A 23,863-nucleotide genomic window follows, 5' to 3' on the forward strand; every position below is an offset into this window, starting at 1 on the left:
AACTAACCAATATTATGTCCTTTAGTTGGGGGACCCCAGGCAACAATGTGACTTGTTGAAGCTAATCTAAATGATATATGTGGCCCATATTAGCAGGTGTCATAGTTTAAGATTCTGGCACAACAGGTCAGTGTGTCTGGCAGTTAACCAGAAGGCTGGTGGTTCAAGTCCACCCAGGGATGGCCTTGGCGGAATGGACCATGCTGCGAGGTAGACAAAACCACCAAAGTGGGGCCAATTTGACTGGTGGACAAATTCCTGCCCGGACTTGAATACGGTGACCATAGCAAAGTCAGAAATACACAAAACACAGCACAACAGGAGGCGTGGGTAGGAGATCCGATGAGGAAAAGGCCAGGTGCTGGGGCTAAGGCAGGCCGGTTTAAATATTCTGGGAGTGGATCTGAGGGAAGCCTTCGTGCTCTGTCAAGGAGATCCTGCCTCCAAACCTGCCTGCCATTGGCCAATCTTGCAGGCAGGCTTGGATCCGTTTCCTGACCGTGGAGGAGCGTGTGATGCCCCCTTGCCAGACAGCCAGGCAGTCCCTGTACCCGGAGCTCACATTGGATCTCAGTGGGTGGACACATCACGCTTCTTCTGGAGTAGTTAATTCACCTCCCCCCCCCCCCACATTCAGCTCTCGCCTGTGGCTCCTAGAAGCTGTCAGCATGCAACAGCGGCCACACCCTAGGAACAGCTTTGACTGGCCGGCTAAACAAGGTAAGGGCAGCCGATGGGTCTCAAACCCTCAGGGAATTAGTGACTTCCCTTATATGAGAAGACAGGCTCTGGCGGATTGAGTGGAAAAGCCAATAGTTGGTCAAGAAGGTGGTTTCTGCATGTTCTGTAGGGGGAAGTATGGGGCAGATGGGACTCTTCAAACTGGGAAGGTAGTGCATCTAGATGAAGGAAAGCTTTGATCCTAAACCTCCACTTTCGTCTTTGGGAGAAGAAAAGTCAACGCTACACAAATATGGCGTGGAGCTCGTAAGACGCTTCCTTTCGTCAATTCCTGCAGCCAAGCTGGTGCAAGACGTACTGCTCTGCTTTCATTTGGACTGTATTAGTGAGGCTGAGAGGTGGGGGTCTTGTCATCTGGGCAGCCCAGGACCGCCGTACACAGTGCTGAGGCTTGTGCACAGTGGAAGGTCACTTCGGTGCTGCTAATGCAGTGGCTTGACTTCCTAAATTCAATTTTGTCATCTACATCAATAACTGCTATCAGTATTCTGCTGTATATAATTTTTGGCTATGAGATAAACCAAACATAAAATGCTCCTCCTCCAAACAGGTAGTTTGAGAATCTCTACCTGATGTTGAATATTTCGCTCCTCTTGTTACTTTACTGAACAGCAAAGGGTTTGATTTTCCTCTAACATACAAAAATGTAAAAGAAGACCTTCATTGTCTCTGTTGAAAGGTGCAAGGATTTCCCCCTCACCTATGTGTTCCTCTACAACACAAATGGATGACTCGGGTTTATGGGAGAATTCTATCCCTTTTCCTTCTCTGAGAATTACCTTACTACTGTAGCTGTTATGTACTGAGTATTTCACTAGCTTTTATTACTGAATATCCCTTTAAGAAAACAAACCCCTCTGCACCCCCCTCCCTTCCTAATCAAAGGTTCTGAGTCATGGCTTTTACTGCCGGCAGCCATTTTGCCTGCAACTCCCACCCTGGCCTCTCTAGGGAAAGGAGCTCCTTCTCTGTTTTTTCTTTACCCATTTGACCTTGGTGTTCCCTTTTCATTCCCTCTAGAACTGTAGCCATTCTTCTTTACATCTCCAAGTATTGGGGTTCCCTTTTCTCCTGTCTTTCTGTTTGTAGCAAAGCCTTCAGGCCTCCCCCCCCCCGCCCCCACTTCCCCCAAAGACATTGTCAGCAGCAGCTGCTTTCTGAGTTGCTGCTTCACTTCTCCTGGGACATCTTCTTCACCATTTCCCCACTGAAGTTCTCCACTTTGAGAGTCTGTTCTGTTTTCTACAGGCCTCCCCACCCCCCACCCCAAAATAATTTCATACCTAACAGTTATCAGGGTTGCAGCACCTCCATTTTCCTCAAAATTAAGACAGGCTGTTTTTCTTTTTTAAATTAAAGATGAAGGAACTCCAAAAAACCCACGGCCTCTCCACACAGAGTTAGGCTTAGCTTTAAGAAAAGATTTAGAACTGAGGAGAGAACAGCAGGGCAAAGGGGGCATCCATGAGGTTATGCGGCCCTAGAAGCGCCTCCTTTGCGATTGTTTCCCAGGGTAGCGAGACCCTTCCTCCTTCCTTCCATCTTCCTCTTGTCTATATTTGCTGCCTTCAATTTGGGCCTCATGTCAGCCCGCTTCGACGACTTAGACCTTGCTGACCGCTTCACGGATCTCGACCAGCTGGTCTTTGCGGCCATGCTGTTAGGTTCCGTGTTCATTGGCATCTTTGTTGCCATTGGTGAAGCCGATCTAAGTCACAGTGACTATTTGATGGGCAGCCACAGCCTGAATTGTTGGCCTGTGGCATTCTCCCTCGCAGCTAGCTTCACGTCTGCGTTGACCATGCTGGAGACCCCGGCTGAGGTCTACCGCTTTGGGAGCACTGCGGGACTCCTCGGTATTGCCTATTGCATCATGGTGGTGATCAGCGCCGAAGTGTTTCTACCCATTTACTACAGGCTGGATATCGGCAGCACCTATGAGGTAGGTAGGAGGTTGCCATGGCCTTTCCAAACCTGTCCCTAGGGCTGAAGACTACTGGTTCCCTGCAAGAGGCATTCTTGTAGCTGTGGCCCATTTCCCCCCATTAATGTTACCTGTGGGCCTGGGTGGAAAGGAGCAGCTTTCAATTGAGCCTGCATTTTCCCCAGACCAGGACTCAAGGCAGCGTACAGATAAAAATGTAAAAACACAGATCAGAATATTAGATAGAAGAAGTAATGTAAATAAATACAGGCAAATGGCTCCCAATGCATATGTTAACTTTAAAAAAAATTATTTTTAAATATTTAAGGAAAATTTCACGCACTAATGGTAACATTCCTTTTCCATGGTGTTGGATTTTTATTTCCAATAATTTAGAAATTTGTTTGTTAAAAAAGACAATTTAAGTAAAGGAAGAGCATATTATGGTTAAATCTTTTAACCATAATATTATGGTTAAAAATCTATTTTTACAGACAAGCCTTGGACCACCTGAATGGTGGTCCATGAACCCCCATTTGGGAACCCCTGTATTAGATAATTCTTCTGAAGTGGATTAGGTCAGCTTCATGGCTGAGTGGGTTAGAAACCCAAGTCTCTACAGTTCTAGTACAACACTAACTTTTACAACATGCAGGCAGGAACATAATGCAATTTAACTGCTTGAAGCCCTCATCCTAGAGATACTAAAATGTTTTCGCTCCAAACTCTCATGTGGGGATGGGGAAGAAAATCTTCAACAGGCTGCAACTTGCATTCTCCCTTCTTTTCTCTTAGTCATATATGCCATTTAAACAGGAAGAAATATGTAGAAGAACATAAGCATACTTATCAGGCAACAGCAAACACAGACATACAAAAAATGATTCAGGAGATCAATAATTAGGGTCTCCCGCTTAAAAACAAGTAATTGGAAGCTGGACATAGCAAGTTTATACGGAGAGGTGATACTCTGGGAAGATGTTTATTCCTTTCCTCTCATTTCCTTTTCCTGACCTAAATTGCCCTCATTCCCCACAGCTTCTAATAGCTACAGAGGAGTCATCTCAGTAATTGCACAAAGTTGCACTGACAAACTCTGATATTTACCCAGCTAATTCTCTGAGATACGTACTTAATTTCATTTTAAAGGAATGGCGTCAATACTATTTCTACATATTAAGTAGATATAAATATGCATGTTCTGTATAAAATAATTTGTCTCTTTTGCAGTACTTGCAGCTTCGATACAATAAATATATACGCATGCTTGGAACAGTGATGTTTATGATAATAACGGCAAGTACAGTGCAAGATGATGATCTTTTGTATTATTCTATTGTAAATTATAGTTGGACCATAATGTTTAGTTACATAATATTAAATATAAATGTCACTTCCAGAGCTGCTCTTACTCCCAACTAGTTTCTTTGACCTTAATGCTGATAATTTATCAATTGGAATGCCGTATATGGCTACTGTTTGACATCTTTATGCAGTGTGGTATAGATTGCTTGGCCTTGCTTTAGATTTAAATTAGTTCTCTTTTATCACTTTCCCAAGGACCACATTTTTCAGAGAAGATGCAAACTTCAGTTATGTTCCCTTCTTGTTAGAAATAGATGGAAGTGGGAGAGGGAATAATGCATTCATTTATGTCCTAATATCCTACGTGTGCCATAATATACTTTGGTTTCTCTTTTTACCTAAACTGAATACCATGGGATCTATTAGGACCGTTTGGCTGTAGAGGATAGTACCCTTCACAATATAGTTATACAATATGCTGCTTACAAGGGAGTGTAGGCATAAAGATAATAATTGCTAGAAGAGAAATAGGTAAAGCGCATTCGTTTTCTACAGAGGCTCACTGCTTACGGGCTCACTTCTTACTGTATGTATATACATACTGTAGCAAAGAATCTCAAGTGCCTGTATTAAAAGTGCATTAATTATGAGATGTCTCTTTTGGGTCTCATGTTAGTTGATGCAGCTGAAATGACAGGCATATTGTTAGTATGCTAAGAAATGTCTGATGATTTGTTTGTTTGTATTTGAACAGAGCCAGATTTAATACCATGGTGTTACAACAAATTTTTACTATAAATGCTAACATAGCAATACATGGATATAATGGGTGGACTACTTTCCATTGGCTTCAAGCAGCAATGGCAGTCATTTTATGAATAAATAAATGGAATTCTAGAAAAAGTCTGGGCAGGGCTTTAAGTGGGTCATATATGAGGGGCTTATTCCTTCAATGGCTTTTCATTTGAAAAAGAAAAAAATCACAGTGCCACTACCAATACCAGGTCCTCATTTCGTTTTGTAGGTGAACCAACAGATGAACCATGAGAAGGGTTTTCACCTTTGAGATTCTGCTGGTGTTTAGGTTTATTATTTACCTCATTTTGAAACATTTCCTGCTCTCTACCTACTCTCATAGTTTACCTTTATAATTTGCTTCAGTTCTGCCTGAATGAGAGTCTGTGACGTTTAAAATTTACCTAACTCTTTTCAATGAATTGATCTAGTAACAGTTGCTATTTTACATTTAAATCAGTGTAAACTGGCATAGGACAAATGATTCTGAGAGAGACCGTATATTTCACATGGATGTCTATTTGTTCCACCTCCTCAGATAATATACACTGGAATTGTTCTATTTTCTCCATCACACGCCTTGAATAAAGGTAATGTGGAAATACTGTTAAACACATTTTTAAAAATTAAGGAAAAGTTTGACCTGTTATCTTTAATGTGATATTGCAAGATGTAGGCTGACTTCTGTAGGTGTTAAACGAAAAACATGAGTGAAATTATGTTTGCCCTGTTGTGTGTGAATAGTATGACACCAAAGTCAATATACAGTCATACCTTGGGTTACAGATGCTTCAGGTTGCGTTTTTTCAGGTTACGGGCTGCCGAAACCCGGAAGTACTGGAATGGGTTACTTCCGGGTTTTGGCGTCGCGCATGCGCAGAAGCACTGAATTGCAACCCGTGCGTGATGGTAAGAATTGTGCAACAGTAGAACAGACCACCATGCTAGGTGGTGGACTCTCCTTCATTGGACTTTTTAAAGCAGAGGTTGGGTGTTCATCTGTCAGGGATTCTGTTGCTGTGATTCTGGCATTGTGGAGGGATGGATTATATGACCTCTGGGTTCCCTTCCATCTCTACAGTTCTGATTCCATGCTGGAGTATTACTTAGCAATTGCTCAAGTATACCTGTTGCTTACTGCTGAATAAGTATTTACATTCCTTGTCAATAGCAAGCTTAAAATTCATAAATGTGGTGATTTTTCATATGCATTGTTTTTTGTTATCTTTGCATTATTTAATTTAATTGTGTTATGTATCTTTTCCTCCTTTTTCAGTTACAGGAGTTCAGTTGTGGGAGTCTATTATTTCAACAGCAGTAATCTGTACTTTCTATTGCACAGTGGTATGTTAAGAACTTGTTTTAATAAACAAATGTTCTGTTTAAGATTTATGTGGTAAAAAATAAAGAATAACTGCATATAGAACCCTTAGTATCTATAACAAGGAATTCTAATCCAGTGATTGCTACATCTCTCTGTCTGCTAGAACACTCTTATTGTTTGTTTGTTTGTTTGGTTGGTTGGTTGGTTGGTTTGTTGGTTGGTTGGTTGACTGACTGACTGGTCTGCTAGGAGGCTCATATCAATGAGGCCATCTATATGATTCCCAGGGAGAATCCCATCCAGGTACTGACCAAACCCAAGCCTGCTCAGCTTCAGCAAGGTCGTCTCAAATGCTTTCAGAGCATAGCCTGATATCACATCCTCTTAGCAGGCTAGTAAAAAATGTAGGAGCCCATGAACTTTTGTTGGCTTATCTATACTTATACTGGTTTTAGACAACTGTAATGATCCATGACATCCTTAAATTTTCTGTCTCTCTCTGACAAGCACTGGGACTCCTCTCGAGCAAGGCATTTTTGGCAAGATGGCCTAAGACAGTGGTTTTCAATCAGTGTGCCACGGCACCCTGGGGTGCCTTGAAGGATGGTCAGGGGTGCCATGGGCAACACTGGCCTCTTTCCTTCCCCCTTCCTTCTGATGCCCTCTTGTGACGAATCTGCCTCCCAAGGCTTGCACAGCTGTTTGTTGCAGCAGCCCTGGCTACAAGCTCCTCGGGCGAATGGTGCCTCTGGGACTGGCCAAGCGATGCTGGTTTCCTGGAGCTGAGGTAGCCTTGGAGTAAGCAAGCAGTCGTGAGGGAGCCCAGTCCACCAGTCCTTGCTGTGGGGAACGGACAGACAAGTGGGAGGCAGGCCGGGCAGGCAGGGGCTGTGTTAGCTTTTCTTGTGCTTGCTGTGTGCAATGCCTGCCTGCCTGAGAGGTGACAATCCAGTGCCAGAGGGGAGCCTTTCCACCATGCAGGCCCAGCGGCACCCACTGCTGCCTTCCTGGGTGAATAAGATGGTGGCCTCACATTCACCTTTGGCCAGTCTCTGTCGGGCTACTAAGGCTGGGGGCATCCTCTTCCCAGGCCCCCCGGGGATGCAGCATGAGGAGGTACCTCTCTTTGGGGTAGGGGACGGGGTGGCTCAGAGACCAGGGGCGGTGGTGGCTGCTGCCCAGATGACTTCCAAGAAGAGGGGAGAAGAGAGGAGGCTGAGGGAACTCTCCACAAGGGAGAGTTTGAAAGGGGTGAGGGGATGCCGGCTCTGCAGGCAAGGGGTGTCATAACAGGGCTTCTGAGACTTGGAGCACATTTCCCCACAGGGGAGCTGCAGAAATAATGTAGTTGGTCAGGGGAGCCATGGACTCAAAGGTTGAAAACCTCTGGCCTAGGAGACTGCCTGCAGTTTCACTGCTATGGCTAGAAACTCTCTTTAAAATTTAAAGCTAAATTTAAAGTCAATACTGTTAAAATTAGTGTGATTATTTAACTGAGCAAGGACACAGGAACTGGTGCATAAAAACTGAAGCAATTCTACAGAACTATAGGTAGAACTAAACCTCTTTACTACATACTGTATCTGTTCTTTCCAATAGGGTGGCCTAAAAGCAGTAGTTTGGACAGATGTTTTCCAGTTTACACTGATGATATGTGCGCTTCTGGCAGTGTTTATACGGGCTCTGATTATTAAAGGAGGAATTGGTCCTATTATAGATGATGCTGTCGATGGAGGAAGAATAACAAAATGGGAGTAAGTGTCTTTTTGGTTAGGCTGCAATGTAATACCTTAGACACTGTTAAAAGTTTTGGTGTTTAGGTTTCAGTGAGTCAACAATGTTAGAAGTAGCATCCTTGATAAAATCTCATGAGCATGGATAAACTATAGGCAGTTGTATCCGGCTGAGTCATACTCAGATTAAACCCATTGAAATCAATGGACTTTAACTAACTTAGATTGGATCTACTCCAAGTATGATTTATTTATTCATTTATATAAAAAAAATTATAGACACTTCCATTTATTAAAAATATAAATATTTTATAAACAATATGCAAGTACAGTAAAACTTAAAATACCATAAACAGTAAAAAAATCATACTAATGACCAACTCATCTGGAAAAACTTCAAACTTCTCCAGATTTGCTTTTGCACTGCACTTTCCAGGAACGGGTTTGCACTTTTCAAGTCCATGTGCAAGAAGCTCTTCTTCTTCTTCTTTTGGTCCTGGCACTTTCCGCATGGAAACACACTGTTTACTGTTGAACTGTGCTCCCCCCAAAAAAAAGTTGTTTAGGGGTACTCTCAGTTTCCTACTCATATTGGAATACTGCCCCTCAATGAGGCCAAACTTAGATTCACAAAATGTTTAGGGGTATCCGTATCGCTGTACCCCCCCCCCAGAAAAAAAGCATTGCTGTTGAATTAGAACAAGTGGCAATTGAGTTTTCTGCAGATTGCCGTTTGTTCCACTTCAGTAAACAGTAAGTGTTTCTGGGGAAGGTGCCGGGACAAAACAAGAACCACTCGGACCTGAAAAGTGCAGACCTCCTTTTGGAATGCGCAGTGCAAAAGGAAGTCTGGATGAGCTCTTAGTTGGATACAACTCAATGAGTTGATAGTTTCACATAAAGTGAGCATGAGAGGTATACATACATAGATGAAAGGAAGTTTACTACCAATCTGAAACTCCTTGAATAAATATTTCATAGTGTCAGTAGGGTGGTATGTTCTATGGGTGACATATCCTGTTAACCAACAATACTGCCATCCACCTTTAGGAAGACATCGGAAGGCAGCCATGTATAGGGAAGTTTTTAATGTTTGATGTCTTACTGTGTTTTAATTTGTTGGAAGCTGCCCAGTGTAGCTGGGGTAATCCAGTCAGATTGGTGGCATATAAATAATAATAATAATAATAATAATAATAATAATAATAATAATAAAATTATAGTTTGGTACTGGGGGTGTCACCCCGAGCATAGACTGGGATGAAGAGGATTCTTTTTTGAAAAGTTCTAAAATCCCCCTTTCTTTCACTAAACTCCTCAGATTTATTTTTATGTCAAAACCTATACCTTTAAAATACATATATTTTGTCTCTTAGCTTTGACCCAAACCCTCTGCGAAGGCATACATTCTGGACAGTAGTTGTTGGTGGTACTTTCAATTGGCTTAGTGTATATGGAACCAATCACTGTCAAGTTCAACGATACCTTGCCTGCAGATCGCAACGTGAGGCAAAAAAGTAAGTCCACATATTGTACAGTCATACCTCATGTTACTTTTGCTTCAGGTTGAGCATTTTCAGGTTGCGTTCTGCGGAGACCCAGAAGTAACGGAACGGGATGACGTCACATGCATTCGCAGAAGCAGCGAATCACGATACGCGCAGACGCGGGTTACATTCTGTTCAGGTTGCAAATGGGCCTCCAGAACGGATCCCGTTCGCAATCAGAGGTACCACTGTATATCTCTTACTGCAATTCACATATTCTGAAGTGCAGCAGTAGGAGGCTGACATGCTCCTGCCTGTAAGGATGGCTGACCTGTCTTTCAACTAACGGGTTCCCCATGCAACGTATTTTTGTGCATTAACTTCACAGAGAAATGTGATTTGTAGATAGAAACTACCGTATATACTCGAGTATAAGCCGACCCAAATATAAGCCGAGGCATCTAATTTTAGCACAAAAAACTGGGAAAACTTACTGACTTGAGTGTAAGCTGGTTCACCACACCACAAACCTGGTGGTGGTGGCAGCGGTGGAAGAACAAGCAGCCCGAAAGGGCTCCTTTCAGGCCGCTCATCCCTCCGCCGCTGCCGCCCGCCTCACTTGATTATAAGACGATGGGGGCTTTTTCAGCATAAAAAATGCACTGAAAAGTCAGTTTATACTCGAGTATATACTGTAATTTTCAAAAATTGGATCACCCATGCAGAATTGGAGCAATTGCTGCATACTTTGCCATTTTGGAGAATCTGTTCTTTTTAAAAGGCATATTTCTTCTTACATTGCATATTTACCAAAAAAACATGTTGGTAAAAATAAGTTACCTAAATTTCTATTTTGCTAATATGATAAATTAACACTAGATATCAATATTTTGCTTATTTATTTATATGACAAAATTTATATACCACTTGATTGCAGTAAAACCCCTAGAAATATTATAATTATCAATAAGATAGTTAAGGACAATACATTTTGTAATAACTCAACAGAGATTAAAATATGCTATAAGCAGGAGCCAGAGAGTACAGTAAAGGCACCTGCCTGATGTAAATAGACAGGGAGTTCCAAAGTATAGGAACTAAAAAAGTTTGATGTATTCAAACTATGAAATGACTAGAATGTGGCACCTGTAACAATGCCAGATCTGTGCTTAGCAATAATTTGTAGTGTTGCCAATGCAGGAAACATCTTTCACATCAGAAAGAGAGTGCCATGAGTAGACCTATTCTCTGTGCAGCAAAGCTGTCCAAAAGCTTGGTGGTATACCCTGAAATTAAAAACTCCTTGCATTAATTCACAGGATTTCCCTTGCATCCGATGGCTTTTTATGAGGCATGATGTTAGCTAGATATGTGTTCTTACAATCTTCTGCTGCTCTTGGAGTCTGAGTACCTTGATACATTAATGTGGCAGTACTCCTCTATTTTAAAATAATTTCGGCAAGAACAAAGCTTTGTTAGCTTTCTTTTAACTTTTTTTTTTAAACAGATCTCTGTATATAACTCTTGTGGGAATCTGCTTAATTCTGTGTTTTGCAACTGGATGTGGATTTGCAATGTACTCTATATACAAGGATTGTGACCCATGGACTGCCGGCTTTGTGTCAGCACCAGATCAGGTTTAGTTTACTACTGAGTGAAATACTTAAATATGAATTTGATCTACTCTCTGTGTATCTCCCATGGAACTATTTGAGTTTTGAGTAGGGCTTTTGGAAAGATAACATTATTAACATATTGCGACAGATAGGAATAAAGGAAAGTGCTATTTTACTTGAAATAATGGACAGATGTAATGAAATCAGAAAATAAGAATTTTATATTTATGCAGTTGTATAATTTTATTTTTTCTGCAACAAAAAAGTGTGGTGTATGAAAATAAACTGAAGCCACATATTTGAAAATAAATCTTTATTTTGAACTTAAATAATATTCGAACTTAGAACAATACAGGAATGATACGTTAATTAGTTATAAAAGTATTTGTATACTGCTGCATCATAAAGAAATACACTTTGCAGCAATAAAAACAAATATAATAAAACCATAAAAGTTCAAAACAGTTAAAAACAGATCTCAATTAACCATTGTGGAAGGACACATGCTTAATTGCAGAATGGAAAAGTTTTCAGCAGGTATTTAAAAATTGGCACAAAAGGCATCTGCTGACGTCTTTTGAGTCAAACTCATTGGATTCAGTGCAACAGCCAGAGTTAACATGAACATTTAGCTTTCCCCTGCCCTCTGTTGAAGTACTGGAGCAGTTATGGGTTAAGGCAGTTTAGGAGAGTCATAGGTTTGCAGCTTTTGTCTGCAACCTGGAGGTTCTCTTGCACATTTTCCCTTTTTGTGGCTCTGGCCAGGATGTTTTAGATTCTTTACTTGCCTGTTTGGCATAGGAGGCAGCTGCTCACCTGCTCTTTATCTCTTCCTCACTTCTTTCAGCTGTGGATGATGACATCCCTTGGAAAATGGGTTTCTCGGCCCACAAAGAAATCAAGTCAGTACTCACGGGTGGTCTGTAGGCCAGCCCCACAGAGATTTTCCAGTGCCAAGGCTCACACTCACAAGCTCACACTCTACATCCCAACATAAGCTCCCTCATGACATAAGCACTGGGCACCAAGCCCTGTGCATGCCAGCTGTAGCGAGTACCCAATATGCCAAGATGCCTCACACATCAGAAGATCAAAGCATATTTGTCTTCACAGCCACGGCCTCCGTTGGAGAGCTACAGTTTAAATGGAACATAGTATGACATGACTAAAATGTTTAAAGTTATATTATTCAGACACAGGTTATATATTTAAAGGACAGCAAAAAATTAAAACCTCAATTTTGGGGGGGATTTTTTTTTAGATCATGCCATATCTTGTGATGGATATTTTGGGAGACTTTCCGGGACTTCCAGGACTTTTTGTGGCTGGGACCTTCAGTGGAACATTAAGGTAAATTTGCAAATTGCCATCCTAGATCTAAATTCTGGAAAGTAACTGATTAGTTCTAGCCCATCTTTTTATGCTAAAACTGTGACTCTCGGGACAAATGACAAGCTGTGTTAAGCACATGGTGTATTTTTGCAGTCACTATTGTTTTAACATTAAATTACCTCTGTGAGTGGCACAGGCAAAATTAGAAGTTAAAGCTACTACTTATGAGTTAAAAATGCATAGATGTTGAAGTGAGTTTTAATCCTTTTTGAATCTATTGCTATTTTAACTTCTTGAAAGTTTAAATTATTGTTGCATATATATTTTTCATATTGCTATTGTTTTATCTTCTTTGTAAACTACTTTGAGGTTGTTGTTTTTTTAAACAATCAAGCGGTGTATAAATTTAATGAAATAAATAGATAAATAAAATTCAACACGAAACCATACATTAACATAATCTAATGCACATTTTGGCCCTCAATCAGCTGTTGTTGTATCATGCGGAAGCTTCACGATAGGTTACTCTGATTTGTCACAACCATAATGTTTCACAAGAAAAGAAGGGAAATCAGCAGGATGCTATGAATGCTTCAAAGGCTAGTTAACACCACAGGTGTTGTTAACATTATTAGAAACTGTATGATGTTAAAACATGGGGAGCATGCAGATATTATCAAGGGTAATAGGATGTGAAAGAAGGAGGTTTAAACCCCTACAGACTTAAAGTCCGTAAAAATTGCCCTTTTGGTTCAGCAATTAGCATTAGGAAAAAACTCCCATTGGAAGCAAAGGGACTCTTTGCTTTAAATGCTAATTGCTATGTTGCGGAAGCTGACATTTAGGAATTTACACTTGCAAGGATGCCTTAAACCTTCCCTTCCCCATGTGCTGCTAACTTTGAGAACAAGTGCATGCTGGGCCTGTTAACATTTATTCTGATCCAGTGTACTCCCACCATTTATTTTTTTAAACTGTGGGCATTACCCAGGAACCAGAGCAATTCTGTGGTTTCTGGTGAAATACTGTATTTTGGTATGCTTTCTCTCAAGCTTCAATGTAACTTAAGCACTGTGTCCTTATTCAAGCTGTGTTGAATCCTAAGTGTGTACATCTGAGAAGGCTTCCTTTTCACCTGGAATTTTGGAGACAGGGTGGGGATATTAACCAGGCAATTCCGTCAGGTGAAGACATCACTCCGCCCTCTGGTACAGTGGGTAACTTCAGTACACATCTCATAGTGCTGATGTGTACAGTGATAGGCAAATTAGCCTTGAAACACAACTGCGTATTATGTCGGAAATGCGTGCCCAGTCTTAAATTTAAAAAGAAAATATGAGTTCCAACTTATTATAAGTTCCAGCATTGAGTGGGGAACTTGGTATAGCCTCATAGGAGCTGTGGTGCCAGTGGCACTGTAGTGGAGATACCAGCTCTATAGCTTGGCAAAAATGTTTTCCACACTTGATGTCATTTTCCATGGAATGCTAATACAGATGATAAATTTACCAAGTGGTTAATGTAGGAAAGTCATTCCACTTATTGACTCTAAATTAGAATCGTGGTAGAAGGGGGTAGAATCTCACCATGGTTTTGTCAGTACACTGAGGTCCATCTCTGAGAGCCTTCTGGTGTTCTGACAGTTCCCTCACTGCATGATGTGAGGTTACAGGGAACCAGGCAGAGGGCCTTCTTGCTGGTGGTGCCTGCCCTGTGGAACACCCTCCCATCAGATGTCAAGGAAATAAACAACTATCTGACTTTTAGAAGACATCTGAAATGTTTAGGAATTTTTAAAATATTTGATGTTTTATTCTGTTTTTAATCTGTTGGGAGCTGCCCAGAGTGGCTAGGGAAACCCAGCCGGATGTGCGGGGTATAACTAATCTATTCTTATTCTTATAAATGACTAAACAAATTTGTGGTGAAAACCCCTTACTGCTTTGTGAGTTGGTCATCTGTATTAAAACTCTGTTTCTGAAGCTCCTCAAATCAGTTTATTTCCTTTGATTCAGTTTTTAATATTTTTGAACTATTTAAATATTTTAAATATTTGTCCGTAAAGATGCAAAATATTTTAATTTTACACTCCTTAGTACAATGTCTTCCAGCATCAATGCGTTAGCTGTTGTAACTGTAGAAGATCTTATTAAACCTAATTTCAAAGTCTCTGAAACAAACTTGGCATGGATTTCCATTGGAACTAGTAAGTTTACATGTGACATCTTCTTCCTTTAAAAAACAACAACTTTGTATCCTCCTCCCCTGCTAATAACAAAATACAACTGAGTTATACTAGAAAAGATATGGGGTAAGGTTAGAACAGTTGTGGGTCCAATAACAACTGGGAGGCCACCATTTTCCTCTGGCAGAGCTGGGATTTGAGCTAGGTGTCCCAGATCCAAGTCCATCTCTAGTTGCTGAACCATTCTGGCTTTAGGCCATAACTGAATTTAGGCCAAGAGTAACATGGAAATTTCAAATTTATTAGGAAGATGTTGCACAAGGGAGTTTCTTTCTCTAGTCATAAATGATACTCAGCTAAACATGCATAGTAAGCCTTTTTTAGCCATGCAAATAGGGTGTAACAGAAATTTCATGTGCTAATTGTATTATGTTTAAACTAATATGTAGCATTTAAGGCTCTTGGAAAATTATTTTCATGTTAGTCCTCTGCTAAGGGGGGGAGGAAATGGCAGTTTATTGGTTTGAGCATTCCTCAGAGTAAATCCTAATAGCCACATGTGATTTTATAATTGGCAAACAGAAACCTTTCAGTCAGTTGCATAATCAAGTTGTCCTATAAACGTTTTATACATTTATCCAACTAGAGGTGCTGTATGGTTCAGTGTGCCTTTCCATGGCTGGAGTGGCATCTGTTATGTCTAGCTTTTTACAGGTAGGTATCATTTAACTGCTATTTTAAGTCTCAACCTTCTTAAAATAAGTTGCTGTATTGTTGTGTGCACTTCCCAAAAGGTTAATTTTCATAATTTAGTGCTCTGCTGGCAGCTTCAGTGACTACCATCATCCATCTTCCCAAAGGCACTCTGGGAAGGAAGAATGGTGGTGACACAAGCTCTCGTCCTGAGCTGCCAAAGGTACCAGCAGAGTTACTGGTTTTCAAAAAGTAAGTGAAAGGGAAGAAAAGGGAAGGAGCAATTCCTCTCCTAGAAAGTCGCAAATTGCTCGGACTGCCCCAATTTGCCAACAAGACCCTCTGCAGTCAGGTGAGCTCTAAAGCAGAGTGAAAGGAGACCATCCCTAGTTTGCTTTAGTAACTGTGTGGGCTTGGGAAATGAATATTTAACCTGGCTATGTTGAGTGAAACTGTCATTGAAAAAGTAATCAATTTAAATACAGTATACCAAGAAATTTGATTGACTCTTTTTCCTATGCTCAAATAGATTATCCCTGGTATTCTTATACTGTACTGTCTATTGGTGTTTTTTTTTAAGTACTTGCTGTAGTAGGGATGCAGTTAATACCATTGGGGTTTTTATTCACCAGTGCATGAAGTTTGTTAGAATGGAGTGGGATGCCATTCCACTTGTTCAAACAGACCTAAAACAAGCTTCTAAACATATATAATTGATGCTGATTCAATTTGAAACAAAACCATTGCACTTCCCTTTGTCCTGCAATGATTCCCAAAGCAAAAATCACATATAATCTGAGGGAGGCAGGAATGCTTTCAATATCCTTCAGTATATTTGCTCCCATTTAGTTTGGAGAAAGGTCGTGAAACTATTGACTTTTCCCCAGTTTACCAGCAATCTGTCTAGATAGCAGGGTGCTAGTTTACCTCCCTAAGAAGTTATTATTTCAGATTGAAGTGTATTCTTGGTCCTTTCTGATTCCATGCTGTGGGAATGGTGAGAGAAGTGCACAGATCTTTAATTGGATCAGGTTGTCCTGGTCCCACTACATAAAACATGCAACACAAACATACGTAGTGCTGCCAGGCAGATGGGAAGAAGGGGCAGCTAACCCACCTTTGCAGGACATGCCCCATTGTACTTGAAGTGACTCAGAGACAAGTCTTTGCTACCACTTTGATGGCTCAAAAGTACAATTTGGAGGGGGGAAAGGCTCTAGGGTAGGAGATTCTCTGAAGGTCCCCCGCCATCTATGCCCATTCCGACAGGAAGCAAAGACTTCCTTTAATTTGTGTCAGGGTTGAGATCCCTGATGGCAAAGGAAGGTAAAGGTATATGATGCTCATGGACCTACCCCAAAGGGATTGAAGCAACTTGAATCATTATCATTCATTCATAAACTATATTACAAGGATCAAAAAATGTGCAGGCATAGGAGCTATTCCTGTAGTTGCTGTAGAGATGAACACCATTGGGGGTTGCCAGTGCAATGCCCAGGGGTGACAGTGTGTCCACCAGTACACCCAATGAAGATCTTAGGAAATTATTCTCAATTACTCAGTGGGTCCAACTTTCCCCACACCAAACTATGTCCATCCTTGACAAGAACCAATCATGCCTGACCCCTGCAAATCTCCCATAGATGCTCTAGTGGTGTTAACAATAATATTTGTGGTTTAGTGGCACACAATCCAGGGGATATTGTTTTGCCCTTGTTTCAGTGTGATCTGGATCTACCTGGGTTTCAACAAATGAAGCAGTCACTAGAAAGTCACCTTTCTAGAATGGAATTTACATGAAAATGTTTTGTTGAGAGCCTGAAGGATTTCATTGTTGAAGTAGGCAGGCTAGCTCTTTGGTAGTGGCCTTATGTGTGGGACTTTAGTATAGGAAAGGAGGCTGCTTTGTGCCAAAGGCCAAATGGGCCTCACCTGGCTGGTAGTGAGAATGAGAGTAGGCAGAGTGGTGTGTGAGAGCTGGAAGCAAAGAGTGAGAGCCATGCTTGATTTCTGTTTGAATCCAAGGCTGTAGCTATGAGAGAAGCCAGACCTTCTGGGATGAAAATGCTATGAGCCCCTCCATTGTTGGCGCAGGTTGTGTATATTTGGAAGTAAGCCATATCATAAAGACAGTACAGGTTCCACTGCCCCTCATTCCAAGGAAACCAAAGCCTGAGGATATGCCTGGAACCTCTGGAATCTTGCACCGCTTAGAGATTGGGGCAATGCACCATTATTCTTTCTCATTAGGTTCACGCAGCTATGGTAATGGTTAACAGGGCACTGAATATAGTGCAACATGGACATCTGTCACAATATCATTTGAGGGCTGCTTCTCTCTGGTTACCGGTAAATCCATCCAACAATACTGGTGTCTGTTCACACATTTATGAAACATTTTATTGGCCTCAGTTTGCTCAGAGGATTCTCCCTCAGTAAGTACTCATGAAGTGTTTCGGCCTGACATATACAAGTATTGCTACATTTTACCTTGAAAAAATTCCTCCTGCATCCCTAGCAGAAAATGGGTATTTTTATTTAGGTAAATTTCTATTCTGGAGAAAAACAATAAGTAATGCTTCCTGTACTTACCAGAGTTTGTTATTTTTCCTTCCTCAGGCAGCGTTCAGTCTATTTGGAATAGTTGGTGGCCCTCTTTTGGGGATATTTTCTTTGGGCATCCTCATGCCTTTCGCAAATTCTAAAGTAAGTACTTGTCTTTCATCCTACTCTCCCTAAATGGAGCGGGGTATGGAGTGGTGATCACCTTTCATATTTTAGCATTTCAGAGAGTTCCTTATGTCATTACCAAGCATCTTCACACACAGAGTGAAACAGACTCTTTGTTCAGACAAGACTTAATGCTATGCCATGGTTTAGCATTCTGTCAACAAGCAATTGGGAGCCCAGCACTCACCACTTTCTCTCAACGCCTTGTGTGTGGTCCTGCCCTGCCATTTACCCTGGTTGGATGCAATCCATAATTCACCATTTCATTGGAAGCAGCAAACTATGGCTCCCTTCTTCTAGGATAAGGAGGCAGAAACCACATATACATTAGGGAAGGGGAAAATGTTAGCCTAGAGTCCCGACTACAATGGTTTGGTTATATCTCAACCACCCTGAAATATAAAAGGCAAAGTGATACAGTGAATTTAATCTAAAAAACATTTTCCATTGTAGAAAACTTCAAATAAACTGTACTGATAACTCTGCACAAGGAGCAGTCCTTTAGTTATTACATCTTAAAGGCCTTTACAATCAATTTTGAGAACTGCAGCGTAGATCCCAGCTTGAAGTAACGCAAATAAGCCCAAGCCCAAATAAACACATGTTCTGGAAGCACTTGTTACCAACAGTACTTTAATTTCAGTATAAAAGTAGAGTGCATTCTACTACTGGGAACTTGAAAAATAAGCCAGTTTGAACTCTTAGTTATTCTTGAAAAGAGTTATCCAGGAAAAAAATGTTTGGAGAAAAGCAAATGCCTTGTAGTCTGTTAACTTTGCTTAATAGAATTTATTTTCAATGTGATGTTGCTATCTTAGCTTCAACTTCTTCACTAAGTTACAGGTAGGCTTCCTGATGAAGAGTCCCATATACACAGAAATAGGCACACAGAATTTCTCTGCAGTTGCTTGTGGGTCTGCTTTCTCCATTGTAACAAATGGCAAACTGCAACAGAGCACTGGGTTGAGGGCAAGGACTTTAAAAAAATGGTGCCCTAAAAGTAGCCTATAAGACTCGTTTAATATTGGGTAGGTGGCATTAATTTCCTTTAAAGAACTGGACCCAGGGCCTTTTGGTTTTTACATGATTTTTCTCTATTGTTATTGTTTAGCTTTCATTGTGTGTAACTTTGTTTCTTAGGGTGCATTTTCAGGTCTACTTTGTGGGTTTATTATTGTTTTGTGGATTGGATTTGGGTCTCGGAGGCACCCTGCCCCTCCGCACAGAACATTGCCATTGCCCCTTTCAGTTAGAAACTGTACAAAATACAATACTACACAGTTAACTACTACTCTCCATCCTACAACTCCTGCAAGGTACGTACAAGAAGTCAGTGACAAATTTGATACGACTGAATGTTTCATATTGTTTGGCTTTTTTATAGTATAGTATGTTTTCGTACATTCTTGTAACTTCATTTTTTATTGACCTTTACTATGTTATTGTTGGCCCTCTTAGGATTCTTTTTGGCACAAACATTATTGTGTACGTGCTCCTATATATATTGAAATATATACAGTAAGGCAAATCTGATAACTTTAACGATGGATGCTTTACTTATCATTCAGTTTCTTAAAAAGTAAACAAAGTATCATTAATACAGTGATCTGTATGCCTGAACATCAAAGAGGTGTTTGGTTACCTACCCACAGAACAGAAAACTATTTCATAATCCTCCCTATGTCTTTAGGATTGCATACCAACTGCAATTCTGTGTATGTCTGCTCAGAACTAAGTCCTATTGAATTCAATGGGACTTACTCTCCGGAGGTTTGTACAGCCTTTAGCAGTTTAAATTATAGTGGGTAGGATTCAACTAATGAGTCCCAACAGTGGACACCCTGCGCAAGGACACTGGCTTGAGCTGTGGGCTTTCCCCCCCCTCTACCTGCATTGTACAAACTAGCTCAGGGGGACAATCAGGAGAGCCCCTGGAACAGCACATGGGGGCAGGAAAGGAGACCATTCCAGCTGGCAAGCCAAAATGCTTACCCTGGCAGAACAATAATCTTAGCACAATGTTGAATTCCTCTCAGTGTGTTTGTGGATAGTATTATTGCATAATTCTATGAAATTAATATTAAATCTTTTATTTGTTTAATTCCAGATCTGACAAAAAAGATTACTGGTGGTTCTCACTGTCATATCTATACTTCAACCCATTAGGAACTTTGATTACATTTACTGTGGGATCAATTATGAGTTTAGTAACAGGTACCTTTTTCTGGTTTTGACATAAGCATCAAAATTTGTGTCTGCAGTTCTTTCTGATTTGTTGCTATATGTATTTGAGGTATAACACATGCTTCCTTAGTCTGTCTATCGTTTCCCCCTATAAATGTAGGTCTTCATTGAGCAGCTATGTCCATACTAACAAACGATATGTGCTCAATTTGTATCGGCCCTTTTCTATAGAAATGATTGGCCCTGGAAGAAGTGTAGTCATGCACAAGAATTATATGCAGAATCTAGAGGTCCCAGATGGCCATCCACATTAGTGGGTGCATCCAAGCATTCTCTCTTGGGTGTTGGAGGTCTCTATGTGAGTTTAGTGTGCCCTATCACTAAGAGGCAGGGAATTCTGTATCTTCAAAGACAGTGCTCAGCCGAGGCCTCAGTTTGTTTCCTGCCTCCACTTGGAAGCAGACTACTTGAACACTGCTGTCCTCCGCATTCTTCTACTCAGGTCTGTACCTTTCTTTCTCATTGTCTCCATTAATTCTGCAGCCATTTTCTTCTGTCCTCCTACATCTCTGCTCAGATCTTTGTCTCTGGGGGAGGGAGGAATGCCTCTTTTCTTTCTCTCCTCAGATCTTGTTTCTCTGAAGAGGAAAACAAAATGAACAACCCTTTCTCGGCCTCTCTCACCAGCCATTTTCTCCCTCTTCTGGCTCCTGAGAAAGACTAGGATTGGGAAAGCATTTTAGAATCAGACCACTGTGCTCTCCTTGCATGTGTGTGTGCCCCACTGAGAGACGCCACACAAAGAGCTTTGTGGTAGCTGCATCCCTAACCTTATTCCCTGAGAGAGCAGTATCAAAATTGGTCACAGATTGCTCCTTGGAACACTGTGGAGCCAGATCTGCTCAAAGCAGCTGGGAACTCAGCACCCAATCTCCTGCACCTTCTGCAGCAGGTGGTGATGCAGAGTCAGCCCAAAGTAGAATCTGCCATATCCCTGCCCTCTTGTTTCATCAGCAGCCTAGGAATAGCATTTTATCTCTATTACCTCATCTCCTCTGCCTCTTTTCTTTTTGCTGATACAGAACCATCAGCCAGCTACCTTCCTCCCTGTGCCCTGAGAAAGGACTAGGGTGAAGGTCTTTCCTTGGAGCAATACATTCTGGGTGAGTGGCTGGGAAGCCAGCTGCTTCTGCCACTTTGCAAGCAACGCCCATCATCCTTGGCCATGCTTACTCAGGCTGAAGGATGCTAAAATTCATCAATGTCTGGAGGACCAAAGGTTCCACCTGGGCTAGGAGTGCACATGATCAGGTTATATCAGTACCTGAACTGCACTAGTCTTAATATAAAGTATTGAGAGAGATCGTGTTGTTAATAAACTATCTTCTAGGGGGATTAGACCAACATGTGGAAAGCAAACTTATGTATGGCAAAGAGGACATAATGAAGAACTTCAGGTATTGGAAAGGTAAATGGGTAAGTAAGGTTTTAAGTTCTCATATGTATTTCATAGGCAGATAGCTTATCCTTGCTTCGCCACTTCTCCAAGGAAAACCTGCAATTTAGTGCTGAATCAGAGTGGATAGCAGTCAGATTTTCCATTAATTGCCATTTGTTGCCAAAGAGGTTTTCCAGGGAAAAGCAGCAAAGGCAAAACAGATCAGACCAGTGCCTAGAAAGCATGGGACCAGCAGAAGTGTGGACAACCCCAGGGTCTATCCATTTTAACTATGCTGTATGCTTATTCAAATTCACAACCTAATCTCAGACATTCTATGCAAGCATGCATGCACTAGGAGCACAAAGGTTCCTCGTGGAGTACCAGTTCCAACTAAAGGTCTTCCTGTCACCCCATCACCCTTGGTGGGACTTCCTTGCCCTTCTCCAAGGCCTGGGTACATAGGATTCAACAGCAGGTGTCAAATGTGTAGGGTGTAAGGGTTTTGAACATGTTCAAGATCTAGTTCAGAAAGTAATCCAACCAGAGATTTCTCAGTAAATTTAGCCATTGTGGAATAAGAAGAGATCCTCTTGTAAATCAGAAACTGGTTCAAGTAACAGGAAGCAGAGAATAGGCATAAATGGACAGTTATTCCAATGGAGGGATGTAGAAAGCCGAATCCTCTAAGGACTTGTGTTGGGACCTGTTTTTTTAACTTGTTCATAAATGGTCTAGAGCAATGTTCCCCAAACTTGGGTCTCCAGTTGCCCAAGAATGAGACCTTGGGGTAATAGCTCAATGAAGAGGTTGAACCAGTGTGCAGCAGCTGTGAAAAAGGCAAATTCCATGCTAGGGAGCATTAGAAAAGAAAATGAAACTGCCCAAATCATAATGCCAGTATATCAATCTATGGTGCAACTGCATTTGGAATAATGTGTACAGTCGTGGTTGCCTCACGTCAGAAAGGATATTGTAGAGTTGGAAGAGCTTCAGAAAAGGGGCAACTGAAATGATCAAGGAAAGTGGAGTGATGCCCCTGTGACTAAAGGTTGCAGGATGGGGTGGTGGTGTTTAGAGAAAAGGCAAATAAGAGGTGACATGATAAAGATGTATTAAAAAAAGTTTCTTCTCTCATAACACTAGAACTTCATTGGCCTCAATTAAGCTGAATGTTTAAAGATTCAGGATAGAGCAAAGAAAGGTTTTCTTCATTCAGCATAAACTATAGAATTCTCTCCCATAAGAGGCAGTGATAACTACCAACCTCAGTGGATTTAAGAGAGGATCCATACAATTACATGGATAAGGCCACCAGTGGCTACTAATCCTGATGTACATGTTCTACCTCCACAGTTTGAGGTTATGGTTCTGAATACCATCTGCTGGAAATGGCAGGAGGGGATAATGCTAATCCACCGAAATCCTGCTTGTGTGCTTTCCATAGGCATCTGATTGGCTGTTGTGAGAGCAGGCCCAATCCAATAGGCTCTTCTTATTTTCACACACACTGCATTTACTGGAGCAAGGTCATGCATTTCAACCACAGCTTTTATACCTAATCCCATTGAAACTAGTGCTCTTAAGCATAGTTGGCACTGGACTTTGCAAGAGAACTAGAATTTTCTTATATATATGAAATTCTGACTGTTTCAATTATAGGTACAGCTGTCCAATAGGCTTCGTCCAACAGTGCAGCCAATACGGCCAACTGGTGCTGTAGAAGACACCCTACCTTTGGAAGATAACAGAGAAAGAAAGAGCACCCTACATTTGGAAGGGGGGAAGAGCACCCAACTTTTGGAAGGAAAGAGCAATCTACTTTTGGAACCGAAGAGCACCCAACTTTTGGAAGGGAAGAGCAATCTACTTTTGGAACCGAAGAGCAACCTACTTTTGAAAGGGAAGAGCAACCAAATTTTGAAAGGGAAGAGCGGCCTACTTTTGGAAGGGAAGAGCGGCCTACTTTTGAAAGGGAAGAGCAGCCTACTTCAAAAGCATCTCAAGTGAAAAATAAAAATGAGCATGCAGTACAAAGTTCAGCTGTGTTTGGTTTTATTAATTCTAATTAAAAATGGAAACTCTGGGTCCCCCTCCCAATAAATCAATGTTGAAACAGTCAGTTTGGTAACCAAAGTTCAAGCAAACTTGCTTGTTTTTTGTGTGAACGTGAGCATGTGGCAAAACAACAATTCAGTAAAAACTGTGAATCAAAACAAGTCTCACACTCTTAACCACCATGTTTTCCATGTAATGTCTTGTTTGGCCCTGACAAATAGCAGTTGGACCCCTGCCCCTAAAAAACCACGATTTGAACTGGTTGCAAAAATCACACTTAGGCTCCATGAAACCTCTAAGGAAAAAGAAAGATCAGGA

The 23,863-nt window shown here is 41.2% G+C and overlaps 1 protein-coding gene across 3 annotated transcripts; it reads left to right on the top strand.

Annotated features, from left to right (window-relative positions):
* Positions 1-387: 387 nt before the first annotated feature.
* Positions 388-23,526, top strand: LOC308596220 (sodium-coupled monocarboxylate transporter 1-like). 3 transcript variants are annotated; one of them, XM_081211081.1, is made up of 16 exons: positions 388-720; positions 2,520-2,683; positions 3,896-3,961; positions 5,304-5,355; positions 6,042-6,109; positions 7,689-7,843; positions 9,199-9,339; positions 10,817-10,946; positions 12,187-12,275; positions 14,354-14,463; positions 15,089-15,156; positions 17,755-17,841; positions 19,006-19,181; positions 19,973-20,079; positions 21,440-21,525; positions 23,150-23,526. In XM_081211081.1, the coding sequence occupies exons 1-16, from the start codon at positions 516-518 to the stop codon at positions 23,495-23,497; spliced, it is 2,052 nt and encodes a 683-aa protein (XP_081067207.1). In that variant the 5' UTR covers positions 388-515; the 3' UTR covers positions 23,498-23,526. The 3 variants fall into 3 exon arrangements, with proteins under 3 accessions (XP_081067207.1, XP_081067209.1, XP_081067208.1); XM_081211083.1 differs by lacking the exon at positions 388-720 and adding an exon at positions 1,258-1,291; XM_081211082.1 differs by lacking the exon at positions 388-720 and having other exon boundaries at positions 2,202-2,683.
* The last annotated feature ends 337 nt before the right edge of the window (positions 23,527-23,863 follow it).

Source organism: Podarcis bocagei, assembly GCF_964188305.1.
Source record: "Podarcis bocagei genome assembly, chromosome: 10".
Classification (NCBI taxonomy): domain Eukaryota; kingdom Metazoa; phylum Chordata; class Lepidosauria; order Squamata; family Lacertidae; genus Podarcis; species Podarcis bocagei.

Excerpts from the sequence above, each read along its gene's own strand:
- LOC308596220 (XM_081211081.1), top strand. The coding sequence starts at position 516 with ATGCCCCCTTGCCAGACAGCCAGGCAGTCCCTGTACCCGGAGCTCACA. Across the intron at positions 6,110-7,688 it reads GTACTTTCTATTGCACAGTG|GGTGGCCTAAAAGCAGTAGT; the intron begins GTATGTTAAGAA and ends TCTTTCCAATAG. Across the intron at positions 14,464-15,088 it reads ATGGATTTCCATTGGAACTA|AGGTGCTGTATGGTTCAGTG; the intron begins GTAAGTTTACAT and ends TTATCCAACTAG.